This window comes from Schistocerca americana, chromosome 4 (assembly GCF_021461395.2).
Source record: "Schistocerca americana isolate TAMUIC-IGC-003095 chromosome 4, iqSchAmer2.1, whole genome shotgun sequence".
NCBI classification, from domain to species: Eukaryota; Metazoa; Arthropoda; class Insecta; order Orthoptera; family Acrididae; genus Schistocerca; species Schistocerca americana.
This window is the reverse complement of record NC_060122.1, coordinates 778810071-778822547: the sequence shown is the minus strand read 5'-3', so window position 1 is coordinate 778822547 and position 12477 is coordinate 778810071. Positions and strand designations below refer to the sequence as shown.

The 12477-nt window shown below is 35.8% G+C and overlaps 1 protein-coding gene across 1 annotated transcript in view; it reads right to left on the bottom strand.

Moving 5' to 3' along the window:
• The window catches only part of LOC124612858 (JNK-interacting protein 1), a 125288-nt gene that overhangs the window by 71339 nt on the left and 41472 nt on the right, over positions 1–12477 (bottom strand). The window contains exons 3-4 of the mRNA XM_047141288.1: positions 11512–11628; positions 2665–2844 (exon numbers count right to left, since the gene is read on the bottom strand). Of these exons, the coding sequence (XP_046997244.1) occupies positions 2665–2844; positions 11512–11628 (297 nt within the window). The remainder of the gene's footprint in view (positions 1–2664; positions 2845–11511; positions 11629–12477) is intronic.

The window sequence follows — 12477 nt, the reverse complement described above, 5'->3', positions numbered from 1 at the left end:
AGTAGAGACTAAGTTACTGTTTACTGTAATATGAAATCATTTTGTTTTGATTTTATGTGCTACCACATATTCTGAAACTTCCATATCGTGTGATATTGTCACAACATGGATCACCGAAACAATAAATAAATTATGGAAATAATTGGACCTATATTCAGGAGGAATACAGTTCAAATTCCTTTTTTTCCATCCTGATTGAGTGATTTCTGAGGTTTTTTCATCAGATTGATGGATGCTATGTTTTAGGATTTCTAGCCATCTTGATTATTCCATTTTTGTACACAATATTTACAGTTGACCTACTGCTTCAGTAGCTGTGAACAGTTGTATTGTGTGTACTTTGCTGCCTAAACTCCAACTAGAATGTAAGGTATTGTTGGGTTTTTGCCTTTACTTATATCTGAATTGGATGGTGAGCATCCCCTATTTCCTTTGAAGCTAGATTATTTACTTTTTTCGAGTGTAATAATGTGAAATTGTTCGGTTTTTTAATGAAAGCCACTTAAATGTAAGCACCAGTAAAACATGTTTGATGGAGTTTAACAAAAGTAGTTTGAATAATGAAATTAAATTATACATGGGCAACAAATTGGTAAAGAAAGAGTCTAGTGTAAAATTCCTTGGCATAACAATCCAAAGCAACCTGAAATGGGACACACATATTGACTCTCTAGCAACTAAGTTGTCAAAAAATATATTTGCAATCAGTACTATTAGCAAGTTCTGTAGAGACACCGTAGTCCTAAAGACTGCATACCATGCTCTTTTCTCCTCTCACTTGAACTACGGTACTGAAATTTGGGGGAAAACAACCAAAGCTAATCTAGATAACCTACTCATTCTTCAAAAAAGGGGTGTGAGAATAATCTGTGGAGCAAAATATAGGGAATCTTGTTGCAACTTGTTTCCAAAAACAGAGGTGTTAACTGTTATAAACACATACATTCTAAAAGCCATATTGCTTGTGAAAAGACTGCACCCAAACACTTATTCAGATTTCCACCAGTACGATACTAGAAATAAAGAAAGATTTTACATTGGCAGCCACAGAACAGCACTTTATGAAAAGGGGCCTCAGTATGCAGGTATAAAATTAGCTAATGCACTGCCTAGAGCAGTCATAGCTCTTCCTACAATTAAACTGAAACATCAGCTTTAAACACCCTTTCTACACATTAGAAGAGTACCATACTTATATGAAGAACAACAAATGCTTTGTGAAATTATGTGAACAGAAATAAGTAAACACCTTATTGTAATTTTGTTGTAAATTAATGACGTATTCAGAAGAATGTGTCTTGTGTATTGTACAAATAACTTTAATCATTACTGTTTCTTTGTACATGTGCAGTGTACCATTCGATGTTGAATAAAGCTATTATTATTACCTTAATCCAGGAAGACACAGCTTTGCATTGTTTTCTGGCTCTAACAAATGATACTGTTAGTGAGGTCATAATAAATCCCATAATAAAACCTTGATCCCAAGGTTTGCTTAAATGGAAAACATAGACTCTATTCATACAGTTCTCTTGTTAATTATGCTGTCCTGAACACTTAGAGTGTGAATATCAGTACTGATCTTGCCATACCTCATTTCATGGGTGTTCTCTTGCTTCTGGGCAGTGCTTGGTGCCTGGCTGCTTCAATATATTATAAGGAATAAAGTAGATATTAATGACTGATTCAATGTGGTTGAGTTTCTTTGCATCAGACCCAACTTTTTTTGTTATCTCTCATGACACATTGTCACGTACTGCAGTTAATTTGGTCTAAATTCCCTTTTACATTACAAAATAACTATTTGTCTTTATTTATGGGAGAGATATGCATTTGATTCCATGTTTCCATATGTATCTGCCAATACTTTTGGTACTGAACCAGCACCTGTGGTTATTCTTTTTATTTCTCAGTATTGATTTCTTCCAAAGGTGTTGTCAATTTTAGCTAAAATGTCCATTGTTTTGTGAAACAGAGTATATGTCTTTTAGAAATCTGTTCTAGGTTTCATACTTCTTCAGTGGTCTCTTTTCATTTGAGGGCTTGCAAACTCTGTTGATCAAATACTTACCACTGCATTTCTTAATGTCGAGATAGGTGCTCGTAATGTGCAGGTCAGCGTGTATGGAGATAAGAGACCACTTTAAATTTTACTTTTTACTTGCATCATTTTCAATATGTCTCATCTTGCACATCAGCAAAGGCAGTTGGAGCCTAACAATTTTTTAAGAAAATATGCTAATTTTATGGAACCACTTAACTGTTATTGTTATGAAGAATGTATCTGATACTAAACTAGACATTTGTAAGACTGACACTCTTTTAGAGTAAAATTAGCAAAAATCTTTGTGAAAGAGCTACTTATTATTCATTGATAGTTGTTCAAACTAGTTTCACAAAATAAACCATGTATTTAGGGAAATCTTAAATCCTGTAAACATATTTAGATCGTTCAGCATGAATGGTTTGTAAACATCAACAGTAAAATGCATGCATCTCAGGCAATAAAAATTTATTGGTAGTGAATTACAAGGAAAAATTCATTTCACTATGTCAACTTCGTCCTGCCTCCACACTGAAAATCATGGAGGGAACTTCATATACTAGGTCCAAACAATATTAATATTTTCTTAGAATTTAGTGACTGTTACGAGAGTTTAATACCTTCACACCACAGATCATCAGCCTCTTTCTGTACATATATGGGATCACCAATTTCCACCTCTATCTCATCATGGTGTCGAGGTATAAATTTATGCAGTCCTCTGTGTGTTGCTTCTAGAAGCTCCACTTGTGTGAAGGGAACTCCTCCACTACTGCCTGTTGATTCTGGTGAGAGACTGTCTGTAAAAGTATTAACATTTAACTGATCTAATTTGCAATCCATTTTGCTGATTTAATAACATTATGCAATACAGAAATTTGAAAATACAACACATACTTTATGTGTCTGACATTGTAAATATAAAGTACATCAAGTTTCATAAGATACAAAAGTGATAGTTACAGGAATTAAGCAGCGCCTAGTCCCCAAGTTTGTACTATGTAATTGTAAGTACCCACAAAGTAAGGATCTTGGAGAAATGCTTATAGGGAACCAATGTGGATGGAATAATTTATAACCCACATTGCGGACAGTACCATGAATCCAAGTCAACTACCCTTCAACTGGATGTATTATGGGTACTGGCTGACTTCCAGTTTACAGTATTGTAAAATTATGAACAGAATGGCTAGCCAGTACATACCGCCAGGGGGCAGAATTTTTAGAACTGAAAAAGACCTGTATGAAGTACAAGACAGCATGCCTTGACTTGTACATGTGTCTGTCAACAGTAAGAAGAAATTCACCACTTAGGACAGGTACTGGTGAACCATTCTGTCTCATAATTTTATCATTTTCTCAATTGATACAACCAACAGTATTGGATGGAGTTCTGAAGGCTCTGCTGGCAATCTATTAGCATGTGGACTGGTCATGTTGATAGCAGGCTCTTTGATTCAAAAGGCACTCACATCTGGGCTGAGAAGGCTTTGAGGTGTAGCACTATTTATGTGTGTTGCCAAACTGTTTAGTTCCTGGCAGGCTGGTGTTCTATGAGTAGGGTAATTAGAGGCCGTGCTGTCACATTTGAGTAGCGGTGATCAACTGACTGATAGAGAGGTTTGATCACCAGAACTGTCTCCAACTGAGTACATATGGGACATCATCAGACAACCCAGTGTCATCCACAAACAGCATTAAGTGTCCTTGCATTGATCAACCAAGTGCAAGAGGCATGGAATTCCTTCCTACAAACTGACTTCCAGCACCTGTATGACACAATACATGCATATTTGCTTGCTTGCATTCAACATTCTGGTAGTTACACTGAATATTATTATGCCAGCATTTCACATTTGCAATGGCTTACCTTGTACTTACATTAACCTGTGATCTTGCAATGTTAATTACTCATGTTTGTTACCTAGACAAATATATTCCTGAAATTTCAGTACTCTACATTAATTATTTTTTTTGTGTTGTGATTTTTTTCCATCTTTATTAGCATTTACTCAGGTATTATTATAAAGACCATTGCCCATACTCAAGAATGGGGAAATGAATATCTGAGATTCACATTACCTCATGTAAACAGTGGTACATTTAGTGCAAGGGTGAATTACAGAATTCAAGAAATTTCAACACTTGAGCAGTTCTTTCAAGATGGATTACCATCCCAAGATATCTACCTGGTATGAAGGTGAAGCTCACTTTTTGTTGGCAGTTCAGCTCCCAAGTTATGAATCATTACAAGTAAGATAACTTGAGGTCATCTAGTACCGATGGGTGTTTTGTGTCAAGTTGCTGCAGATCTTATGACTGTCTGCAATAGTAAAGCAGTTGTCTTTCATGAATAATGTATTCATTAAGTTTTTTGTGCCATGTTTGACCTGCTTTTGGTGAAATGACTATTGATACAATCATGGTCCACCATGGGTGCTAGCAATAACTTCTTATTTGAAAAGAAAGAAAATTATCCACACTGTAAATAGGTCTGAATATGAAGCTTGAGTGTTTGTACACCATTGCTCTCCACACAGCAGTCAATGTGCACTTTATCCTCCACTAAATTCAGCTAAGAAGAACTACTTACATAATAGGAAAATTGTGAGGAGAAGACACGCAGTCTGTTTTGTAATATTATTTTATCCTAATCTGCTCAACAACTTTTCAGCTGCACCAATGCTTTGTTTTTACAGAAAGTTCCAAGCTGTGTAAAGTTTCAGATTCCACATTAAATTGCACTGCAATTTCAAGTTGAGTGCTGGGCTGAATCAAATAATTAAGTTTTCTCATAAGATGATAAGGTGGTGATAGTGGTTGGGGTCGGGAACAGCTCAGACAGGGACAGAGCACACAACATAGTTGGTGAACTGAGTAAGACAGCTTCCCTAACTGGTAGCACAAATATGAGCGTGACCAAACTGTTCTGGTTGCATGATCAGCCTCATCTTGGCAATGCTGTATGGAAAGTCAGTGAGGAACTGGAGATGGTACTGATAACCACAGACCAGGTGCACATCATGCTGGAGTAGGCAGTGACTATTGGTAGATGGGGCTATGCTAGGATGGTTGGCACCTCATCAGTTCTGGGAAGGGGAGATTGGTAGCGTTAATTAGTGAGAGTGTAGCAGGTGTGTGGGGTCACACATAGTCAGATACCTTTTGTCATGAGGAGGAGGACAAGACCCTTTTTAGGATAAATCATGATTCCTCTTCCTTAAATGTGTCTCACTCATTTTAGAAATTACTTCAGTGTGCATGAGGATGGAATGTACCAGACTGAAATGCACAAACACAACAGAAGTATGCTCAGAATTATCTATTCTTCACCAAAATTTTCAGTATATTAACATTAAAAATAAAGTACACCAGCTTGAAGTTGAATTACGGTCTTTGAACAGCATGGTCATATGCATTGCAGAGCATTTGTGTAGCAATATGAAATACAGTATATAGTGCTATCGTCATGAGTATGTACAAGTTGCTACTGTAGAACTATCTTAAAGCCCAGGAAATCATATATTTATTACAGAGATGACACACATTTTAAAACCAGAGAAGATCTGCTCGCAGTTAGTTTAGATAAGCATTCTGAATTAGCAATTGTTAACTAAAATAGCTAGACATCTGTAAGAAGTTAATAATTCTGTGCATGCAGTGCACACGTATGGTAAAGCAAAAACTTTCTCCAACAAATTAACTGAAGTCCTAGAAAGAGTCTAACATAATAATATATGGTGACATTGAAATAAACACAGGTGTTGAGAGTGACATCAATGTTAAGTTCTTAAACATTTTGAGCACTTTTGGTGTGACACTAGTTGTGAACACTGTTACTTGGGTTTCCAAAAGTTCAGCATCAGCCTTAGACCATACTTATAGATATTGATAAGGAAAACTGCAAAGTTCTTGTAAGAGATCTTGGCCTTTTTGGTTATTACTGTCAGATATTAAAGCTAAATATAAGCTTGGTAAAACCCACACAGAAGTACCTTCTCATCAACGCAAAATTCATAATTCTTAAGGAGGCATTTCCATAGATAGCCACTTCAGGAGCAGCAGCTAAGAGAAATAGATGGATAACTGTGGATAGTAGAAAGTCCTCTGAGGTACTTAGATTTCTCAGTTCTTTACAAAAGCATTACACAAATCCCCGTGGCAGCTTGTGGGTTTATATTCTGGGTGTTCACAAGTTTTTAGATTCACATAAATTTGAGGTAGTGAAATTAATAGCATCTGCTGTATAACAGTTATGGTTATCAACAAGTTTATACAACTACAGCCACTTCCAATGATAATAAGAGCAGTAATAATAATAATAATTATTATTATTATTGTATGTGTAATTTATCTGATGAAAGAAAGAATTGTTTTTGTGGATTTTTATTGTTTTGTACACAATTAAGTACAGTTTAGGGCAACAACAAAATAATGTTTAAACTTTTGGAACTCTCCATTTTGCATTTTTGTGTAAGTGAGAGTTTTCATGCGTTTCCATTTTTTTGGACAAATGTACCAGATCTCTAACGGATGTATTAGTTCACAAATTTACTTCTGGGCTGAAAATCAGATATTATTATGCAGCACCCACACAACAGCTTGTGCCAACTATACCCTTTCTTATTAAATGTTTGCTTGTAGTCATGCTTATTTGATTTTGTCACTCTCTCAATCAAAGGATATGTTCCTGGAGGCCCTAGGCCTTTGTGGCTAACTTTTCCTGGTAATTTACTTTTCTGTTTCCAGAACGAGATTTTCACTCTGCATCAGAGTGTGTGCTCATTTGAAACTTCCTGGTGGATTAAAGCTGTCTGCCAGTCCAAGACTCGAACTCGGGATCTTTGCCTTTCATGAACAAGCACTCTACCGACTGAGCTACCCAAGCATCAATCACAACCCGTCCTTGTAGCTTTACTTTTCTGGTGGTTTTTAAAATAAATTTAATGTATTTCATGTTTACACATTACACAAAAGCCAATTCCCACGCAGTAAACAATGAATTGCCAACACAAACTGCCATTTGTGGAAATGATGAAACTCAAGTAGTAATGTTTACCAACATGGTCACTTGACTAGACTACAAATGAAGTTCTGAGGTCCATAAGGGACCAAAGCACACCACTGTTATCCCATACTTAACCTCTAATTGTTATCATGGGGTCTGACAGATCCCCAGCACATTTAGTTTAGCTAAATTTATATGAACAAAGTTGGCAACACTGCCTGCCATCTAGCAATCCTCTCTCACTTTTGTTTACTTTCTGTCACCAGTTTTCAATACTTGTGTTGCTCATTGTTGGTAGTGTTTGAAACTTATTTAGTGGCTGGGGAGTTCTTAGACCCACCACATCAATTCCTTTACAAGATAGTGGTGAACAAGTAGGTATAAATTTGCATACTGACTCTTTCCTGTCAGTTTGAAGCTTTTGGGTTAGGAATTCTCATTAATTGATTTCATTTTTGCAGCACACAATGAAAGAAGAGGCTTCCAAATGCTGCACTGAGGAAGTTTCAGATGAAGATGCCCCTGTAGATGGAGTGTCTTCTGATTCTGTGTCGGACTTCTGTACCGAGTCTGAGCATAATACCATTAATGAGCAGTCTGGTGATTCAGATGGTGCAGATTCAAACCTGTCTAATTTTTTGATAGGTAAAGAGAAGAGTAAAAAATGGAGGAAGGTTCCTGCCAATCAAAGGGTCAAAGATAGAATGAGAAAAATCATAACTCATCTCTCCGGAGTAAAGGGATCGGGAAAGACTTGTACATCTTCCAATGATTGTTTCTCTGCACTAATAGATACCACCCTTGTTAGTCCTATTACAGTCAGTACAAACATAAAAATGGATAAAAACAAGGAAAAGAATAAAATTGACAGGACTGCATATTTCACTGATGATACTGAATTAAAAGCTATCACTGGACTTCTGATGTTATCATGATCTGTTCGCTCAGGTAACTGAAACTTGCCCAACTTGTGGAATACGCAGGGAATGGGAATTCAGTTTTTTCCAACAACAATCATTTTGAATCATTTTTTTCCCAACAACAATGACTTTGAACCATTTCCAATTTCTTCTGAGGTATATGCAGTTTGATGATGAATACTCGATGACAACACACACAACAAGACAAACTGGCACCAATTTGGATTACATTTGAACATTTCATACACAACTGCAGAGCCAATTACATACCTTCAGAATATTTGGCAGTAGATGAGCAACTTGTTTCATTCAGAGGTCACTGTAGCTAAGTATGGCCTAATGGTCTTCTCTCTAACAAATGTGAAATCTCGGTACACTATTTCCATGAAAATTTACGTTGGAAATCAACATAATGGCCCGTAAAAGTTGTTCATCATTGTTACGAGACTGGTGGTAGGACTACTGAGTAGCATAGGTTGGAACATAAATGGAGATAACTGGTTTTCTGGTATTACCCTTGTCGTAAGATTGTTGGAGAAAAACCTGACATATGTCAGTACATTGAATAATGAGTTAGAGGTTTTTCTCCAATTTGTGGCTAAGAACAGAGATGTGAAATCCATGATGTTTGGCTTTCTAAATCACTTCACTTCTCTCTCCTATGCCCCAAAGAAGAATACAAATGTGATGTTAATTTCTTCTATCCACCTTGAAGATACATCAATAGACCTTACTTCTTCTGTAAACGAGAAATCAAACATATTGTGAAGAAGCAAGCTGGGATATTTTTAATTCCTCTCTTGTTTTGTCATCTGTCTCCTTAAATTCTGTTTTTCAGTTTCAACTAATTTCCATTAACATACGTGAATATAATCTGCATTTCCAAAAAAGAGAAAGGTTGACCCACTGTTTTAAATAATATAACACCAGATCTAATTTTGTTCTTAGTTTTATGTATGTAATTTATTTTGACTATTCCTAGTTAGTATCTTTTATTATAGGATGAAATCAGTAATTGTTCTGTAAGTTAAATTCTGTTGTTGACATATAAACTAATATAAATTCTGTAATAATTATAAGTGTTTGGAAGACAAAATGCTAGTAATCATAAAGTATCTATTTGGTTGTATTCAGAAACATGTTAGCAAAGCCAGTCCTTAATTAATTCCAAAGTAATTAACAGTTTTGTCAAAAGTACTGTTTGTGAAACTATATTTATTAATTTTGTAATTCGGCTTCACCCTTGTAGTAGAAGAAACTGTTAAAAAGAACTGATTTTTTGATGTATTCAGTTAATTTAATGAGTTAAGTTGTAATTGTAATTTCTGTAAATTTAACTTTAAGCAATGTGTAGTTTCAGTACCTATTATTCGATTATATATAAGGACCCAATTTTTGATCATGAGACAGTCAGTCCACGGCCGAGTTTCAGACAAGGAATCTATGTTGCTCAGAATGACAACAATGCATCAATTTAACAGTGAAATTAGTGTTACACCAATAGGCACTGTGTTAAAACACTGACAATGTCTGCTCCATAAGTACCTTTCTATTCTTCAAGAATGGTGAACTTTGTAGTTAGGCTTTTACTGCTCGTAGATGTTCAACAGGAAACAGGAAACTATTGTAGCAGCATGTGGAGGTTTGCCTGCAAACTAACAATGAGACTTATCGAAAGTTGAAACAATGATGCACTGGCCATATAACTGTGTATTATCTAGGGGTTGTGAACAGTGAAATTAAAGTACTGTGAAACGTAACTGTGCACGTATCGGCTACTTTAATTAATGGTAGTCGGGATTGGAATTCACAACCCGTTCTTCAGCCATTGTAGCAATGCAGCACATAGTCATGGAGGACAACACATGAAGAAATAAAGCAGGAGGAACTGCTACATTATCACATTCTACAATTACTATACAGGGGGGTTTGGGTCGGGTGTTGATGTGGTGGACAAGTTGTGTGCCACACCCTACTCAACTGCAAGGAAGTGCAGCAGACAGCCTCTGACAATATTCTTTTGTATAGTTGATCTAGCTGGAATCAACAACATTGCAATTTTTAGAAGCAATAACTCTCAAAAGAAAATGGCAAGGAAGGATTTTCTACAGCAAACTGGATTCAGCTTGGTCCAAGACCAGCTAAAGAAGAGGGCAACAATGGAGTGTTTACCTAGAGAACTTCACTAAAGAGCAGCAAAAATGGGTGGATCAACATCTGCTATCAATGACAAACCAGCACAAGAACAAGTGTCAGCAGCAAAAAGAAGTTGCATTATCTGCCCTAGAAATAAGAAATGTAGAAACTCGATTTACTTGTGATCAGTGTGGAAGATGTATGTGCATGAAACATTTGCTTACTGTCTGTGATCAGTGTCTGAATGGTAATTGTAAAGAGTCATCAAAAGAAGACTGTTGAATCATTGAATGTTCAGTTTATATTGTGTAAACATAGCTGTAAATATTACTTGTTTTCTAATGTAATAAAATGCATTATTTCTTCAAACAACCAGAAACTGATTCAATTTCATAATTTATATGGTTGCCTCTACATTATTTTGTATTAAATAACCTAGTTATTAATATTCTGCATTAATTAACACATTGTGGGGATCTACTAGATGCTATGTTACCACATGTGGAAAATAATGCCATATTAACAAAGGACAGTTAAGTGAATATCAGAGAAACCAGTGACACAGCTTTTTGTGAATTTACACATATGCTATGTGGGCCTACAGCACAGATAAACCTGGCTCACCATAGGATCAACACATTTCAGAAGCATGAATAAATACTACAGTCTCACAATCAACAGTGATGCACTTTAGGCCTTATGATTCTCACCACTTCAAATGGATTACTGTATGATAAAATTCATAACTTAACATACTGTAACTCATTCAGAAACCCACAAAATAGGTTTACTGTCAGTAAAAGTTTAACATATACTGTCATCTGACCTAATTCCACAATATAGTGAGCAAATTAACATTTCCAGGGAGTGTGCTATTGTCTAATAGGATTTATGCCGAGCGAACAGAGATAAAATATTCAGGAGGATCCAGTTTGCTTGCGATCCTGATTTAAGTTCTCCATGATTTTCCTAAATCAAAAATTTAGGCAAAGGCAATGTTGGTTCCTTCATTAAGGCCACAGCCAAACACCTACCGTATTATCATAAAAGGATATTTGTATATTTTACATGTATGTGTATTTTTGAGCTATTTATTTTCAATCTGTTACGACGAAAAATCCTATGTCATTTTAAGATGAAGCATGGATGAATACATAAATAAACAAACATCTTTTAAGCTGCCCTGTTAAGACAGTCCACAGTTTAAGGTAAGGTAAAAGAAGGAAGGCCTTGCCTGGTAATGCACTCAGATTCCAAACAAATAGATGCAGTTCCTAATTTACTATGTTATATTACATCATTGTAATGAAATCTGGTACTATGTTCAGTGAATAATTGGGTCTTTCTGTGTTATATTAACAATGAATACATCAGAATACCTTAAATATTACTGCAAAACTCACCATTGAGCATAGGTTGTGGTGATGTAGACTTCGGTCCATCTGGGGAATGTGCTGTTGAATTGCCTGAATCAACGTCAGTGCTGTGGAAACGTTCAGAATCAGGTGAACTATCTTCATCTAAAAAGAAACGTAAAAAATCAGTCTGTGTTGCAAGCATGTCAAGATGAAGTTTTACACAATTAATGGTAAACACCTTGTACAAATCAATTAAATTTGATTAACACTAAAGGAGTCTACTATCATATAAACTGTCTGGTGTGAATATCTTAAATATTTATTTTTGTTGTATTACCCATCTGATTGCAATGTGCCCCAGTTTCTGAAAAGAGTTGAAAGTGTCAGGCAACTAGATAAATCTAAAATACAGATTATGTCATAATTTCAATCACATCAACATCTTGGTAACAGTTCAGTGTGGGATGAAATCTGTCACCAGATTCAGCCATTGGTCCTCAACACTGCAGCATATGCAAACTGTGCAAGGGGTCCACCAAACTTCTTAGAATTTTTTGCACTTTTCTTCATGATAAAAAAATGATTTTATGTTGTGTAACAAGAGGATTAATGTCTCTGCTCAACAACAAACTCTTGGTGAACCTTCCTGTACATGTTAAAGTACTTTCAGAGTCCACATAGGAAAAGTCTGCCATTAGTCAGCAGAAGTCACCCCCCAGATGCTGATTATTGCAATCAAGAGAGAATCCTGCACTAGCATTTATCAGTCATGTTTTTATATGCATCTAAAAAGACATAGAAAGTGACCAAAAAGGCACACAAGAGTTCTCTAAATACTTCACGACACCACAAAAATTTACCAACTCTTTTACCATAAATCAATGTGAAACATGGGCAATTGAGACCAGCACTAATGACAATTCCCATGGTTCTAACTGAATACAACAATTAACCAAACACTATATTAACAACAATGCTGCTAACATGCTTTCCATGTTTTCAGGTATCACA